Source organism: Dunckerocampus dactyliophorus, chromosome 11 (assembly GCF_027744805.1).
Source record: "Dunckerocampus dactyliophorus isolate RoL2022-P2 chromosome 11, RoL_Ddac_1.1, whole genome shotgun sequence".
In the NCBI taxonomy this organism is placed as follows: Eukaryota; Metazoa; Chordata; class Actinopteri; order Syngnathiformes; family Syngnathidae; genus Dunckerocampus; species Dunckerocampus dactyliophorus.
Window position 1 is genome coordinate 23,766,165 of NC_072829.1, and position 17,788 is coordinate 23,783,952.

Consider the following 17,788-nt stretch of genomic DNA (forward strand, 5'->3'; position numbering starts at 1 on the left):
TATTAGAGCCCTTTAGACATGAAATAACACCCCTATAGTCACCTTTACACTCTTATTATTCTTTGTTTACGCCACACTGCGGAGGCTACGGGATCACATAAAGACGGCCGCCGCTGGCATAGCAAGCTACCAAGCTAACTTAGTCATCCGCTCCAATTTACTTATTCTAAACTCAAAAAAGTGTTTCAAAAGGAATGGAGTAGACGGACAAAGTAAGAAGCAAAAATCTCACCACTCCAACATGGAATGGGAGGACAACCTTGCCATGGCTGACTCCATGCAGTGTGAAGGTCATCTCTTATCACTGTAACATTACTGACGCCTGGTGACCAGAATATGAAATATAACTTGCCTTTCAATATTTTTTTTTTTACTAATAATCGGCCATCATCAACCACAAAACACCAATCATTTATTAATTAAATATTTATTATATGTATTATTTATTAATTATGTTTGAAAAACCACAATAGAGTGAGGGAGCGATGTCGCAAGGAACGACGGTATAGTGGAACCTCAGTTTGTGTTGTCAATCCGGTGAAAACTGAATCGTACGTAAACTGAAGCAAATTTTCCCATAAGAAATCATGTAAAGCCAGTTAATCCGTCCCAGACACCCAATGACATAACGTTTTGTAGAGCATAAAGTTTTATGTGCTGAAAACAACATCAAGTAATTTTGATTGGAGTGGAATGATTGGTTGATCAAAGCAAAGAGGCAGGCCCCAATCCTGATTGGTTGATCAGAGCAAAATTGTTCAACACGATAAGTTACGGCCACAATGGCTGACTGAAGAGGAGAAAATTTACATATCTGGTGAGGAGATATATTTTACTGAAAAGGTTTTATATTTTTGTCATGTTATTAGATAAATATTGATTGTGAAGTGCTTCAGATGTTCTCCGAACCCTTCTATTTATGCTTGTCACATTAGGCTGAACCCCAACTTTACAAGTGCCGGTGTACCGCCGATTACCAGTGGAAATGAGTCACTGATTCGAAGTTACTAGCAGCCGTATTCGTGACTGTGTATCCTCGTATGTCCTTGTACCTTTTGCCGCTGAGAGGGTCGGGATCGGTCCTTAACAGAGACACTAAACAGGATACCGTGGTGTGGTGGATTTATGATAATAGGTTTTGATAATGATGAGACCAAACCGGGAGAGCAAACAGATACTTTGCATGTGAAGTGATGGCAGATGGTGTGCAGCAGTGTAAGGAAACGGGGTAATGCGAAAGAAGAATACATAAACGCAAGTGTAAATTTGTGACAAAACAAATAAATGGTCAACAAAAATTACGGCTTCCGAGCCTTTCCTCTCTTCTCCTTCCTCCCCGGCACAAGAAAGTGCACGGAATTTATTGCTTCCGTGTACGTAAGCATGTGTTTTGATCCGGACACGCCGCGCTGGATGATGACGTCACTAAGCGTCACTGCTACTCGACTGTGAACTATCAGGCGTACAAAACGTCCCTACTTTGTATATTGTCCCCATAACGTGCAGGATGGAAACTTGCTAAACACACATCAATTTAGTTGGATGGTAGGAATATAAATCAATGCATCAATGTTTTTTTATTTTTTAGGAAGTGTTGGACCAGTAGCCACATAATGTTTTCACAGGTGCTAATGTTGTGGTTAATTTTGCACCAAACAACGTCAGGGGATTGCACAAACACCGTTAGTACTTGTCTGTCTGATGCTGCGGGTCAGAGGAGGGTACAGCCGGTCAGCAGTCAGCACTGCATGAGGAGGGGCGGGGCTTGTGAGCGCCGCCGAGTAGGTCAGGGATCCCTGACCTACTCTTCTTCTTCGAACTCCCTCAAGAACTGAAATAAATGCCTGTCAGAAATCAAAACACATTTGGGGGCAATTGATGACAGACTGTGCACATGCCTGTTAAACATTCAAAATCATCAAATGTTGGTCAAGGTTTTTTTTTACTGGACGTCAATGAAAGAGATACACATACAGCATGTGCCACCTGGTGACTAGGAGCGGTTTAGGGATGACTTCACAGCAGTCTGTTCAGGCATAAAATTGTTTGAGGCAATGCTTTTGAGGCAAAGTTTTTTTTTCATCATCTAGCAGAAAAAGTACAATATTTAGCCACTAAAAGTGTCTCACTGAACCTGCAGGTGTCACACATCTTGTTCTTCGATCGAGCTGGCAGCCTAAGAGAGATGGAAGCTGCAATTAAACATTTGCATAATAATGACGACAAGAAAAATGAAAACCTTTGTTTTTATCGAGCAATAGCTTTTTCACTATTCATAGAATGTGCTGACGAAAAAGGATGTGCATTAAAGTCCTTGATTTGCAAACTAATATCCAGTGGGATTTTTGGTTGTGACACTAAAAACCCTTGCTGATGAATTCACTAATACACTGATACGAGCATTAATGACGAGGAAATGAAAGACCAGCGTGTCAAGCTCATGTAAGCGGGAGGAGAGACGGAAACGCCGAGCTTATCTCATTCGACCAACTTCAGTTATCCACATATTGCTGGTGAGTTGAAGCGTGCAGAGATTCACAAATTCCGTCATTAGATTTCTGAAAATGTAGTTTTTAAGTTGGCAGTAGACTCAATTGCATACTGCCTGTGTTTCCATTTAATTTACAGTGAATGCACAAACAGGGGGAACAATCAACTGTTGCCTATCACGATAACACATTTTGCGGGACGGTAACTGTGCTACAAATTATTGATGATTAATGATATTATTGTCAACATTATTTTGAGACCATTTTTTCATTAGTGTAATGCTCACAGGGTTTCTCGTAGGATTTTTTTAAGCTGTGGTGGTGGGCTGCATGAGAGGATCAGGGTGCCGCTGTGTCGTCCCGCTGCTGCGTCTGCAATTTTTTTTTTAAAAGACAAATAGCAATGTTTTATGACTTATTTTTTTTATTAACTTAAAGTTTTTTCCAGCAACTAAGGAGAACATGAACCGAGAACATTGCAAAATTGTTGCTGAGAGCACTGCCAACATTTAAATTGTACTTTATTTATAAAGCACATCTCCACCCAGTTTGTGCATCTGTCATTAAATGCAGGTTTCATGTTTGAATGGAACACTTTAAAAATGAACCCTCCAGCCTGTTTGATAGAGAGACTGGAGGAAAACAAACATGCATTCACATGTCAATAAATCGAGGCTGGGAAAATGATCAAGTTTGATTTTATTTATTGGGCGAGTAATTGATTTATTGATTATCATGACAGGCCTAGTGACACGGTATTCGTAATCAGATAATTTAATGGTTGAGGACCTGTAATACCAGTCGGTCAGCAGCAATTGCTTTCAACACAACAGGGCGGGAGAAGTGACTGAAACTTTCCCTTTTTCCCTTTTACACAGGCGTAGTCCAGCCTCTGTTCAAGCTGATACTACCTCTGAGGGCTTCGTCTCACCATTCTGTGCTGTTTTTAAAAAAACAGCCACCCAGAACAAAGGCAGATAACGCCCAGCTTGAACAGACAGTGTAGGAAGGACTATAGTGTTGGCAGGCTTTACCTTTAAAAGAGGCTCACATTGTTAAATTGATTGACAGACGTATTTATTTATTTTTTTATTTTAATGAAATTCTCTTGAGGCAGAGTCCCAGTGCTAAATTGGGTGCACTCTCTGTGCTGTGTTCTGTCTGTTTGTATAATATTCACATTATTTTACAGCAGGTCTCTCACTGTGAGTAAAAACTGTCCTCACAGTTCTTCACAACAGTCTGAGTAACGGCTTCTGAGAGACACCATGGGATCATCCTTCCTGAAATTCAGCCCTCATCATGAGTCTATTTGAGATAAGTGCAGCAAAATCTGTGCAACAATTTGCCTCTATTTTGGACTGTCCAAGTATCATTCCGATGCAGGCAGCAGTCTGCTGTTACACAGCCTGGTGCCAGCACCGAACAACCCCATCCAAGGGTTTGCAAACCCACAGATTAACTCCCCCAGCAGAAACTTTGGACATCTTTTAGTTCGACTAGATGGGGGCTGGAGAAGTATGAAAGTGTGAAATAGACCCAATCTTGGTTAGACCTCAGTTTGTCTTGTTGTAGCAGCCAGTAACACTCCACAGTAATCCATGGGTTGGCCCGCTCAGAAGTGCCTGAGGAAAGGAGGGGCTGGCCAAGAAAATCTCTGCTGCAAGAAGAATGGGAGACCATTTTCCAAGACAGCAGTAAATATTGGCCTTTGTGGTTTGACAACAGTCAATGCCCTCTTTGGAATATGAGAGAGAAGACTTCTATAGTCTTCCGTGAGCATCTATTTGGGGCGCTCATTGACCCAAGTGAGTTAAGTCACATCGATTTGAGATGCAAGACTTGACCTTAGCAAGAAGTTGCCTCTCAGAGGCCCCCCGCTGTTGGTTTGTTCGCCTTTCACAGTTAATCCAATTGTTGTGTTCTTCGATTGTAGAGGAACTGAAATTAGGAGGACCCACACACACACACACACACGCGATGTTTGCCTCTAGTATGTCTATTAGCTCAGTCAAGCGTCTTGTATGGCCATTCACTAATATTTTCCTCAAAAGAATGAATGGTTTATCCAACTGTAGTCGTGCAACATTATTTTTGTATTACCCCGCAATATGCAACACCCTTTTTATTTTCTTGACTTATTTGAAAAATGATTAAGAACAATGCCGCTTGGCTCTCATCATGTGATCGACCCGAAGCAGGCAGAGGATGGTAACTGCACAAGATGCATGCATCGATGCATGACTTCATGTCTTCTCAATATAAATAACAAGCGTGTTCTCAGAAGAAGTTAGCAGAAATTCTTATGCAAAGACCTACAGTACATATTTTGGGGGTTTCTTGAAAAAGCGTCATGACTTCATGAATTCATCTAATATGCCGCGATGGCTTTGAAATGGTAACAAAGTTATTAAAATGTTTTTCACACAGCGTCTTGGCTACGTTTGAGTCATGCGTGGAGCTGAAAAATATCCTATTTGAACATAACAGTGGAATTTCTATGGTCAAACTCTGAGAGCCTCTCATTTGATTGAATTATCAAAAGTTATTCTCATGGGAAATATGAAAAGAGTTCCAAACTGTCACAAATGTGCTGGAAATGTGTTCAATTAAATTATAACATTCTTAACTGTCCTACCAGCCAAAAGTAGATTAACCCCTGGGTATCGCACAATAAAACACTTTCAAACAGTGTTAACTATAAAATTGAATGACTGAATGATTTGTGTCACGGATCCACCTCATACATTTCCTTTTCAGCACGTTTGTCACACAAGTGTAAGGGAAGTTAACCGCCCCACCACCAAAAAATAAAACACTATACCGTAACTTTGATACCAGGTAACAATGTTGCAGTTGTTACTGTCCTTTCACACCTTGTAGAGATTGATCCTTGTTTTGGACTATGTGTCACAAAATAAAAAGTGTCACAACACGCCTTTGGCCTGAGGTCTTGCAAGATTTGCTGAGGTCTTGCGTGACATTAGAAACATTTGACATTAGAGTTCCTTGTAATGAACTTTTTGTACCGTTGCCTTCTCATTTTATATCGCGAGAGCATCATGAGAAAAGTATTAATACCTAAGTATGAATACCTGATCTTTGTTTCAGTACCAATAATAATATGGAATCATGACATTAATAGTTTAATAGCTGCTTATAATACAGTCAAACCTCGGTTTTTGTTGAAAATTTTCACCACAATGTTGCCTCTGTTTGTGCAGTATCGCACGTAACAAACTAGCCGTGTGCCGTATCGTTCTGCGACTTCTTGATAACCCGCCATGGGGTCACAGAAAGATGTGAGTACCACAAATAAGGCATGTCATAAATAATGATAAGGTTAGAAACACAATTTAATTTGATTTCGTCAGGATGTACGGGAAGTCTGCAATAAATTTCATCTATTCATCATTCAGAAGGACTTCACATCATTTTCTGCATGTAAAACTATACTTGCACTGCTATACTCTATTTTTTGTTAATATTTTGGGGTGTCTGGAACTGATTAATTGGTTTTACATTATTTCCTAGAGGAAAAATTGCCTCAGGTTTCCTACGTTTTGGTTTTTGTCGAAACTTTTGGAGCAATTTAGTAACGAAACCCGAGGTACCACCGTGCTTGGAAATATTCTCTTGGTTTCAATTTTAAAGACCACACACTGACAGGCCTTTATCCTTGATGAGTCTGTCAGTAATGAGAAATGATGGACGTTTGATTTTTCCATCACTCTTTCAAATAACTGATGAGAGGTGTTAAGACACGAACAGTCTTGTAAGCGGTGATTGATCATAGTGAGGGTTGCAATGTGTGCAATGCCTCACATGGCCCCAGTGTGATACCAGAGGTTGCTTTCATACTCGGAGGCCTGCGGTGTTAACATGTCTCTCTCTATTATCCGCCTTTAGACAGGCAGGGAGACTGTTATCAGCCTTTTATTGGTTTTCGCTGCATTATTTTGAGAACAGCTGAAGCGCAGTGTGAATTTTTGGCTGTCCTTTACGGCAGGATTACAGCCTCCTTAACCTTTCAGCTGCGTTCTCCATCATTCTCGCTTACATGTCCCTCCCAAGCTGTTCCCTAACCTCTCCTCTGAGAGAGAGATTGAGAGGGATGGAGAAGAGCAAGAGAGGGAGAGAACCAGATAGTGAGATCACAGACAGGAGGAGATACAGATCCAGGCTCACTAAAAGAGGAAAATGGCCACCTGAGGATTAGTGACTGAATATAACAGCTTCAAATTGTCAAGACTGCAACATTTCACATTTTCACTAAGTCCCTTTGCACATTCTGACCTTTCTGATATTTAACTGTGAAGTTCATTTATTGTCACAGAACCTTTTCCCTTGCAAAAGAAAGGCATTTAACATTCAGCCCTTCCACTGTGTAGTGAGGGAATTGTGGATTCATTCATTCAAGTCTCATGCAGCTATGGGTGTGTGTGCACTAGTGCATGCTTGAGTGTCTTCATAAACACCTCCAAGGCCAGTCCATGACTGGAGCCACAAGCGTGAACAAATGTTCAGCAGAAATGGACAAAGAAAAGGTTATTTTGATTGGTAAATTTAGCTTCAAAGCCTTGACAGATGGCTCTAACAGCAAGACCCAATGTTATTTGTTCAGTATCTACTGTCGCTGTGATTGGAATTGTCACAGACTACCTCGACTTGCCATTATTTTATACAAGTACAGTAGATGCGAGCCGTCCTCGGCTGATTTTCCGCTTTGAACTACGAGCTAAAATTTGGGTACGAACCCGCTAGTTAACGGTAGGTATAGCCGAGGACAGCTATTTGGGGGCTTATGTCAATATGGCCATGGCTGAAGAGCTAGCAGTGGTAGCATTTGCAAGCATTAGCAGTGCACTAGCTAGTCATCAACACATCGGTAAAACATACGTACATCATAGCGATCTAATTGATCTTATTTCTTATGTATTGTGTAAAACTATGACAGGAACAACATCAAATTTAAACCACGAAATTAATACAGACACACCATCCACCAGTACGAGCCTGGACTTGTTTTCAGAGAGGTTGCGTACCAAACAAATATGCACATTAGCACTGAATAAGGTCAGCCAATCTTACCTTCATGCATTCCCACAGAGTATCAGCATTTGGGACCAAACATGAGGTGAAAGAAAAAAAGGGTACAAATACAGTATAGTAGTCTTATCTGTACAGTTAGAGGGTGCGTTCAAGGACCGCGTCAGCCACAGCTTCCATGTTGATGTGTTAAAAAAATAATTTTGAAATGTCCGGCGGGCCGGATTGAACTCTTTAATGGGCTGTAGTTTTCCCATGTCTGTCCCAGGCTAATGACCAGCTTTTGCACTGTGCGAAAATGTTACATTTCGCCACACTTCATGCAACCAACAAGTCAAGTTTGTTCTATTTGACAAATGCGAAGTGATTTTGTTGTACATGGACAGTACCAGTTATTCTCGATGGAACCCCGGAGGCTTCCCATGTAAATACACTCATTTGATGTTTAGTATTTCACGACTTTCAAGTTTCAATTTCAACAAACACTGCATATGCTTGTCCACAGAGCTGTATATGTTTGGGCTTCCTATTAAACTGCAGGTCCATATTTGACACATACAGACTTTACAGACACAATTGAAAGTGACAGAGCTGCCGCGTCGACACCTGCCATCCAATCTATGCGTGTCTAAAGCACTAATGCTCAATATGTTCACTGTTCTACTCCCCATGGCAACAGTCAACATCGGAGGAAGCCAGACTAACAGCACTGGGCAATAAAGAAGACTGAAAGCCATTTGTTTCAGCGGTTATTTTGCTAAAATATTTTCACAGGTTCCCACAAAGCCTACTCTGACAGATGCGAGATCTAAAATGTGTAATGTCTGCTATTTCCTACAAAAGGAGACAATGAATTACAGCACCTGTCAAAGCCAAAAACGGAGGCTTTATTGTCTAAAGAATGATGTCAAAATTGCTGTAGCAGTTCTCACAGCTGTGAAATTCAGATATTTTATTATTGTTATTGACTGTTCTTCTATGTTTCCGTGTAAGACATTTACACACCCACACAGTCTTAACCTCTAAATGTACAATCAAAACCAATCAACTACCACATTCTACCACCCAGTGCGACAATTGCCAAAAAACTGGTATGTGCAGCTAAATGAAGTGACGCATTTGCAATAACCTGCAATTTCTGTAATTTTACCTTTCACCTTCACCTGAAAATCCATCCTCGAGCTGCAGTGATAAAACCTTTTTTATGCACACACATTTAATGTTAGCATTTTAAGGCTCGTGTAGCAGCTCATACAGCATGTTATGTTCAGAACTCCCACATCACCAAGCAGATGGACATACACTACCAGAGCGAGACGGAGGTTTTCACTTGTTTTAATCACTGAAATAATCATGATACTGAGCGTTAATGTACGTTATGAAACCCACAGTTGTAATTACACTGTGGACAATCCATTCAAATGTTAGCAATGTAACCATCCGTACATACACAGCAATCTCTTTCATGGATTGGCAGTGCAATAACATGTTTAACAGATCCCGGACTCCGAAAGAGCTGTGCTGGTTAGTGGATTGAGAGCCTGGAATTTTAGTCTATTCGCTAGTGCGCTCGATTCTCAGTCAGTGGGGATGTGTGGTCGCGGGTTTGAGCCAGGGCATGTGCAGGGCATGTCTGTCATTCTATGACACACCTAAGTTACGCACCTGAATGTGCATGTGCAAGCCCCATCATGTCGTGCCCTGGCCCAAAAGTGCCAGAGATGGGGAAGTGTACTGAACTTGAGTGTGAATCAGAGTACTCGCGCTAGCCGGACTTTAGGTGTAAGCGCGGTAGTAATGACATAGGATGAGTACGAATACGGACCTTTTATCACTACTTGATTAAACACCAGGGGTGTCACGAGATGATTAAAACGTGGTTTGGAGAAAAGATGTCTCTACCAGGTCAGCCAGAAAGGACGTAAAATGCAAGTGGCAGTGTTGCAGATTAAGTGCTTTTCGCACACTAATGCAACAATGCAACCTACTTCTGTGTTCCTAGCGTCACTCGCTCATGATGTGTGTATGTTTTTCCCATCAGAGTTCAACAGCTGCCTCCGTGTTAATGTCCAAGCAGAAGTATCGTGACACCCCATTAAAGACTGATAGATAAAGTGCACAACAAAGTTCGGTGGGACGCTAATGTACACACACTTTTTTAGAGCCACCCCTTCATCAATACAATACATACTTCCACGCACAGCAAGAGCTCTGGAACCAGTCCTCTCTAGAGGGCTGGACTTTATTCCACTCTGGCGTTGCCAGCAGTGAGAGGCGACGGGCAGGCGTAGCAATTCTTGTTGCCAGTCGGCTCAGGTCCTGTACGTTGGAGTTTAACCCGATGAACGAGAGGGGAGTTTCCCTTCGCCTTCGGGTGGGGGGGACGGATCCTCACTTTTGTTTGCGCTTATGTGCCAAACAGCAGTTCATAGTCAGCTTTACAGTCGTATTGCTCAATATAGTAGATATAATCAGAGAAAATAGGCCATTTAAAACATAAATAAAACTTGTGCTAATGTGTGTCACAGTAAATTTGTTTCCTAGGGGGCCTTAGTGGCAGGCGGACAGATGTGATGTCGGGGGTTTAGAATTGAGTTTTAGCTTGCCGTGGATAATGGCCCCAACAGTACCCATGTTGCTATTATTACTGACACTTAGACACTTAATCGATGTAGAAGACTACATTCACAATTAGGATGCACATTTTGTCTTGTATTTGTATTTTATTTTATTTAGTTAGCTCATTTAGCCATGTTTATACTTGAAAAATGCATAATTTACTCAGAAAATATATACAAATATGCTTAAATATATATATTTTTTACTAATAGTCACATTCAACCACATAACAGCATTATTTATTAAATAATATGTTAGGATGTAACATATGTTAAACTGCGATTGACAAATTTGAACCGCGATGTGGTGAGGGATGACTGTACAGCTAAGTGGTTTAAAAAAAAGTGCAGTAAAGTACAAAATAGACCTGAGCACTGCAAGTTTACATGGTGTTCAGGTGCCCTGGAGGGCTTGCACTTACATGCAACACAAGGAAAACATCACATTACCTACCACGCTGGGCACAGAGACAAGTTGCTCACATTAGTGCGTATACGTGATACCCACAATCTCGTAATTTATTCAGACGCAGCAAACTCTCGGGAAGCTTGGAATCCTTGCTCTTTCTTTGGCCTTGTAGTTTAAAGCCTGTACTCTTGAGCATGTTCATGTCAATTAGCATGTAGTTAGCCAGTTTGCACATTATCTGCTGGCTTCCTCCGTACCATACCTCTCTAAAGTCTCATTAATTGCAAAGACTGAGTTAAGAATAGATGCAAAGGTGCATATCTGAAGAGAATACAAATTCCCTTAAGTAGTATTTAGAAACTCACACCCCTTTGAAAACAATTTAAATTTAAACACAACTGATTTTATGGTGATGCTAATGTATAATCCAATGGTATTCATTTGTACAATTCCAGCATTTGTTTTATATCATTCAATTATTGCTGCTAAAGTTGGTTTCCACTGGGATTTCATTAGGTTGTGTTTCTTTGTATTGTTCAAAAGAATAAATATTAATAGTGTATGACTCTGCTCCAACTGTAAAAATGTCTTTCTTAATTAGATTGTATTGAATGTTTAATTTGTTGATTTGTTTAATGGGTACAAATGTTCAACTGTTACTGTTTTGTGAAATAATGACAATTGTTCTACCGCTACAAAGGAGTGCTAGGGCCACAGTGAAGGAAATTAATGTAATATGATAAGAATAATAAAGTGGTAATATTACAAGATATTACTGTCACATTAAATTGTTCATACTGGTGATGGTTAATGTGCCAAAATATTGACAACAATATTTCATTTTCTGTGTAACTTCAACCAAAGTGTAACTCGACAAGATCCTTAACAGTCATCACTCATTTTAATACAGGTACAGTAGATCCCTGCTTTTCACAGTGGTTATATTCTGGGACCCCCAGCAAATGGAGAAAAAAAACAGCATAAAAATGTCTACTCTATGTATTTAAGTATAAAATATTTATAGGTACTTCGCACTAATGAATGATAATGTAGATCCTAGGTTCCCATGGGGTATGCCAATTGTCATAGGTGGTATGTTAGTACAAATTCACGTCTGAAAGCCTGACACTCAAGTGTTACGTAGTGCACTTGAATGCCACATCATGTGAACAGCAGCAGTAGGGAGAACATAGCTTCAGGTCAAATGTCATCATCGCTGATGTAGATGATTGATGAACAGATTCACAACAGTTCACAGCACACAACAGAGATGTGTTCAAGGACCACCGAACAAAGTCTGAAATCTTAATGCTTGACGAACATCATCAGTGAAGCATAAAGACATAAACGTATATAAATTGTGGACTTCCTAACAGTGGTATACGGTATGTACCGTACGCTGTACATTTGACCTGTATTATCATTTCTAAATTGTTACTGACTTACAGTGAATGAGATGTGTTTTCTGCAGAAAAAAACGGCCTTTTTTCATACAAAGGAATACAAATGTAAAAAGAACAAATACTAATCCACAATTTTGTGATTATGCTGAATCGTGAATGAGCGGGGATCCACCGTACTTGATATGTTTATCATCATAATGTTACAACTTCATTGGCTTAGAATTCTACTTTACCATCCGAAGGTTTTACTGAAATACTGTAATATTCGGAGGCCCTAACACTCCTTTGTGACATGTACTTTGTCGGATTTAATCAAATAAAAATGTTGCTGTTCTTATGCAATCTCAATTTCTGCCGTGGTGTTTCATTGGAGGCAATTTCAATGAAATCAACCACAGTGTTTTCAACTGTGCTGTTTTTGAATTTGCCCTGTACTTCTCTATGTCTCTGCCTGCTTTACCAAACAGGGGCCCATGCAAAAAAACAGGGCGAGGATTTATCGGATAACGACGGTGATGAAGATGAAGGTATTTTTATGGTGAACGAAGATGATGCATGGTTCTTATAGAAAATGTTTTGTTATCTTTGCCATGTTTTTATTTCATTTCTCATTTTTTGTCCTCATATTGTCACATTTCAACACACATTGGTTTGATTTGTATTTGGAGCGTGTTGGTTGAATGTGAAGCAACTGAACGAGGCTTTTTGCACTGGAGTCAGATGCGATCTCGTGGCAACCCTGATAAAAAACATATCTGGTGACGTTGTGTTATTACAAGGTCACAGGTGGTGGTAAGAGACCCCCTCTGGAATTGTGGCCAGTCACTGCACTTGTGGCGGAAATGGCTGAGAGGAAGCGAGGCGGCGGTGTCATATCAGACTATTCAGTAGGTCTTCTAGCAGATTTTGATGAGGAGAGGCAGTTCACGAGGACCGCTGGAGAGGATTAGAGGAGAGAGGTGTAGAAAATGGAATGTTGCTTCTCAGCAATCGTATTGTTCACTTTCCATATTTATCTTGGGATATTCCAGGCTCAGGCTGGATCTCTTGGTGAGATTAGAATGAGAGATGATTCTTGTGCTGCAACAGAAATGGCTTAAGACGCTGAATCTTAAGCAAACCCTTGATATCTTCCTGCCTTAGCCTTCATCCACCACTCTAGGGCAGGTGATGCAAGCATGATGTTGAGTATCGAGATAAAGTACTGTCAAGGTTTGGATTTTTATACAATATGTCGGCACATTTGGTAAAGAAGAGGCTATTGGGACCTCCATAGTTATATTTCTCATCTCTTTGATGCTTACTTTCCTTCAAGTTATTAAAGCTGAATTTGCTTTGAGGCTGCCTATAGCGAGGGATCCTTCCAGATGTGTTTGTTATGTAGTTCCCTTCTCCTCTCTTTCTAAAAGAAGCCTCATGCTGGAACTTGATCACAGAATAGGGATTGTTGCCATAGCATCGCTTTGACACACAGGTGTTCCCTCATTCAAGCCCAGGGCAGGCTCTTGCAACCAAGGCCAAGTTTCCTTCAGTCTGCAGCTTTTTGTCCCTCCAAGAAAGGCCACATACATCTGCATATGTAGCCTTGAGTCCCTTGGAAAATGCTGACGCGAGCCGATCCGTTTGCCTGGCACATCTTAATGTGCGTACATACTGGCTTGGTCTCCTAAGCTGTTGTGCAAGACTAGCCTGACTGAAAATGTGACAAGTCTATTCTTTACAGAGCGCAACTAATGCTATTTACAGAACATCGCCGTAGACAGCACAATAGCATCTCAGCGGAATCTCTGCCGCAGCTCTGTAGCTAATGCCCATGTTGGCTATCAATCCCTAAACATGATCCAGAAGATTCTCATTGTTCTGGTAAATATGTCTTTTTGAAGTGTCAGTCTGAGTGTTCAGGGACTCCCCTGTTGCTCTGTTATTCATTCCCAATGTGTTGTCTCTTTTTTTTTAAAAAAAAGAAAAGGGCAGCACACTCCAGGATGGATAAGAACACGACACAAACCAAAATATCCGTACATGCAGCCTTGCATTTTATTCCAGCATGTTCAACTGCCACAATCCCTTGACAGTGAATGCACTGCATACGTCGATGACAATTGAATGCTTGTTTTAACGTTAAAGGGCAAGTAGAATGAGAAGATACACACAAATCCCACTTGCTCACTCCTTGGTGATTCACCTCTCATCCACATTCTTATTCATTGTGCAGAGCTGCTGTCTTGTCTCGCTGCTCGGCACCTCCATCGCTCAGTCTGTGCATTACTATGCTACCTCAGTTGGCCCTCTGTCTATGTGGGGCTAATTCCCTCCCTCCCACTGCCTTTGAGCTGTCCTCCCCTTATGTTACAACACCCCAGACACATAATTCTGAGACAGTGTATTTTTTTTTAGTAATAAATAGAATTCTCTGAATACATACATTGGACATTACATCTCTGGATCTGCATCAAATGTATTGGTTTCTTGCTTGGCTAGTGCCCATCCTGCTACAATTTAATTTTATGCTGTTAAAGGAAAACTGCACTTTTTTTTGGAATTTTGCCCATCATCAACAGTCATTATGTAAAACATGACCACACATATCTTTACCCTTTTCTGTGCGTTATAACGAGAGAAAATTAGTTAGCATGTGGGAGCTAACAATGCACGTAACGGTACTATACAGCCCTAAAAATATACTGTATATATAAAAACACCAACAATGTTCCATTTACATAACTGACCAAACTACAGCAATATTGTTATTGTAGAAGCTAACACAAAGAACTCTATTTTTCCGGCGCACTGACGTCGTCACTCACAACGCCTCAAGCCACTACCGAGCGGTAACGCTACCTACTGCAGCTGCTGTTTGGAAAAGTTAGCGTTGTTATAATTATGCCTCGCATGTGTATAGTAAAAGGTTGTGGCAATAAGGTGAAAAGTTGGTCAACTTTGAGATTCCACACGCTACCAACTAAATATCGGGACAGACTGAAGCAGTGCATACTGGCTCTCAACTTTGTCCATGAAACATTTAGCACAAGTGCTACATGCTAACGCTATGGGAATGCCTTAGTGTTTCACTATAGCTGGATCTGCCTAGCACCCAGCAACATTATTCTCTGCCTGGGGGAGAGGTAGGGGGAGGGGGCGTCTAACCTGATAACCTGTAGCCCATCATCCGTATATTCAGGCTTAATCAAAAATAAGGTTCTGGATCCTCATTTGTCCAAAAGTAGTCATCAGCGGCAGTGACGTCTCCCACAAAATCTGCCATGATTAGTAATAGCAAACAGACACACGCTTTCTATGCCGCTGTTGTTGACAGACGTGGTGTTAGTTCTTACGGGCTATGTGAAATCAATGCGCCCAGGAAAGAAGTTATGTTTAAGTAATGTTTAAAATGATCAAAATACTGTAAGTATTACATGTTATCATGCATGTATCTGTTAATGCATGCTCACTGCATGGATATAAAACGATAAAACGTTGTTAGAGGTTTTTTAGAGGGCTTTATAGTTGAAATAGTTGTGTCCCATTAAATGCATTGTTAGCTCCCTCGTGCTAACTTGTTTTCTCTCTTTAGAACGCACAAAAAAGGGAAAGAAATATTTGTTCATGTTTCACAATCGGATTGTGGATGATGGGGAAAATTTTAAAAAAGGCAGTTTTCCTGTTTTCCTGGCAGTGGAGCCTTGAAAGTCGACCATAGTCTGTAACAGAACGCTGGTCGACATCTAATTTATTTATATTTTAAAACAATATTCCCATAGAAATCATACAAATCCGTTCCAGGCGCAGACTGTTACTGTCATAAAACATGTATTACCTCTACAGACAAGGCTTAAGTAACGTTTGAACTAGGGAGGTTCCGATCAGGGTTTTATGCTACCGATACCGATCATCCAGGACTGAAATCGGCCGATACCAATACCGATCACATGGAATTAATTATACATTTTTCAATTTATTTCTAATGAGTGCTATTGGCCGGGGGTGCCATATAAAGGGGAAAGTAAGGTCCTTTGACTGCCAGGGGACCCAAAAAAATAGGTAATACTAATCCCATTAGTAATTAATTCATAAAGGGGGGAGGCAGTGTGATTTTGTTCATGGAACCCAGAATTCCTGGCTGCACCCCTGCTACTGGCTATGTGATATGAAAAAAGGAACCATAAAATCACCTTAATTTAGACAAAAACATATTTGACTTGCTTTTTGAAGAGCACTTACTGTATATCACTGGTGAAACTTCCAGAGGATGACACTCTTTCTTTAAGGATTCTTTGGATGTGAGAGTACATTGCTGGAACTGCCAGGTACGTGAGAAAGCACACGGCGAACTCTGTGTCTTCCACTGCTGAGAATGACAGGTCATCTCGTCCGATTAATTCAATTATTTTTTGATTTATTAGTTTAGCCTTCTGACTGTCACAAACATGCAAGTGAGAGTTAGCCACATGACTGCGTTAGCTGCTGTTTGAATGACGATCACACCGTGAGCCTCCAGAACCCACCATACTCCGTCAATTGTTTGTTCTTGAAAGGCCGTATTAAAGCTATTTTAATGTGCATTTGCAATTTACATGGTGATTTCGAGCACCATGACAGGTAATTAAACATTTGAATGTTGATTGCATTTAGACAAAACAATTCTGTCCCTAAGGAGGAGTATGACAGAAAATAATTGGAAACCACTGTGCTAAACCATTAACAATATCTGATTACATTTTTGTGAAAGCATGTTGAACTAGGATGGAACTTTGCAGATAAAGCGACAAACATCCATTTTTTCTTGTTCGTTTATAAGGAAAAGTTGAAAACAAAATGTAGATCTGCACTTCAATCATATATTTAAATTACCTTCAGTGACCCATGTCCCACCCGTCAAAACATTATAGGTTTGTGTGATCCTGCAAGCACACACAGAAATACACATGGATGACCAAGGTAAATGTGAAGCAAAGTCAACAGTGGAATGACCTTTTAATACACCGTACATCTTTCTGTCTACAGTCTGCACCTTAGGCTCCCCCTCTGAGCATCTCTGTCTGTTTTCCTCGGCCTGTCTTTCAGAGCGACAGTCAACCCTGTGGCACACCCATAGTCTATTCAGATTCAGCCCAGGACTCCCTGCGGCAACATGAGTGTGTAGGCCAAGCCATCGTGATTTACTCTGTCCCACAATCAAGACTCAAATTTCCAGAGGCTGTTATTACGTTGTAAACAGGAGTGAAAGCTTCCAGTCGCCTACCTGCTGTTGTTAAATAAAAGTGGCCATGAAAATAGAGGAAGTAAGGATAAAAACATGGCTTCTGTGTACAAGGTTGCTCCCACTAATGAAAAGTAAACGTGTCTGTAAGTCTGTCTGCTTGTCATTTGGCTCGAGCTCCATTCAGGAGGGAGAGTGGATACCCAAAACCATCCAATAAGTAAAGCATGCACGCATTTTGAGCGCATAAACAGCGCTTGATTCCAAGCACCGATGAGAATGAGCGCACAAACACAGAAGCTCTGCATCATTACTGTGCCAGGGAGCAGAGTGGAGTTCCACCTGCCTGGGTATTACCATTAATTCCATTGCACAAGCCTGACTGGATCTCCAGCTAGCAAAACCCTCAGTTCATCTCAAGCAGCCTGGATGGAGACTTGGTGAATTGACTTGGGGAGCAATTTGCCCACCAGTGCCTCCACACCATTCTCAAAGACACGGTATTTGAAATGTTGCCAAATGGTGTCGCTACAAGGGTATTGTACATAGCCTTTGCTGTCTGTTTGCATGCGTGGGAGGGGTCCAAGATGACAGAAACACTGGGTGTAACATTTGGTGAA

General features: G+C 40.9%; 1 protein-coding gene across 3 annotated transcripts in view; it reads left to right on the forward strand.

Moving 5' to 3' along the window:
• The window catches only part of LOC129189626 (neuroligin-3-like), a 192,051-nt gene that overhangs the window by 44,697 nt on the left and 129,566 nt on the right, over positions 1–17,788 (forward strand). The window contains exon 4 of one of the 3 annotated variants that reach the window (XM_054791496.1): positions 12,436–12,495. The exons of 1 other annotated variant lie outside the window; for it this stretch is intronic. In XM_054791496.1, the coding sequence (XP_054647471.1) occupies positions 12,436–12,495 (60 nt within the window). Of the gene's footprint in view, positions 1–16; positions 12,496–17,788 lie in introns of all 3 variants that reach the window. One more of the 3 variants, XM_054791498.1, reaches the window with a different exon arrangement.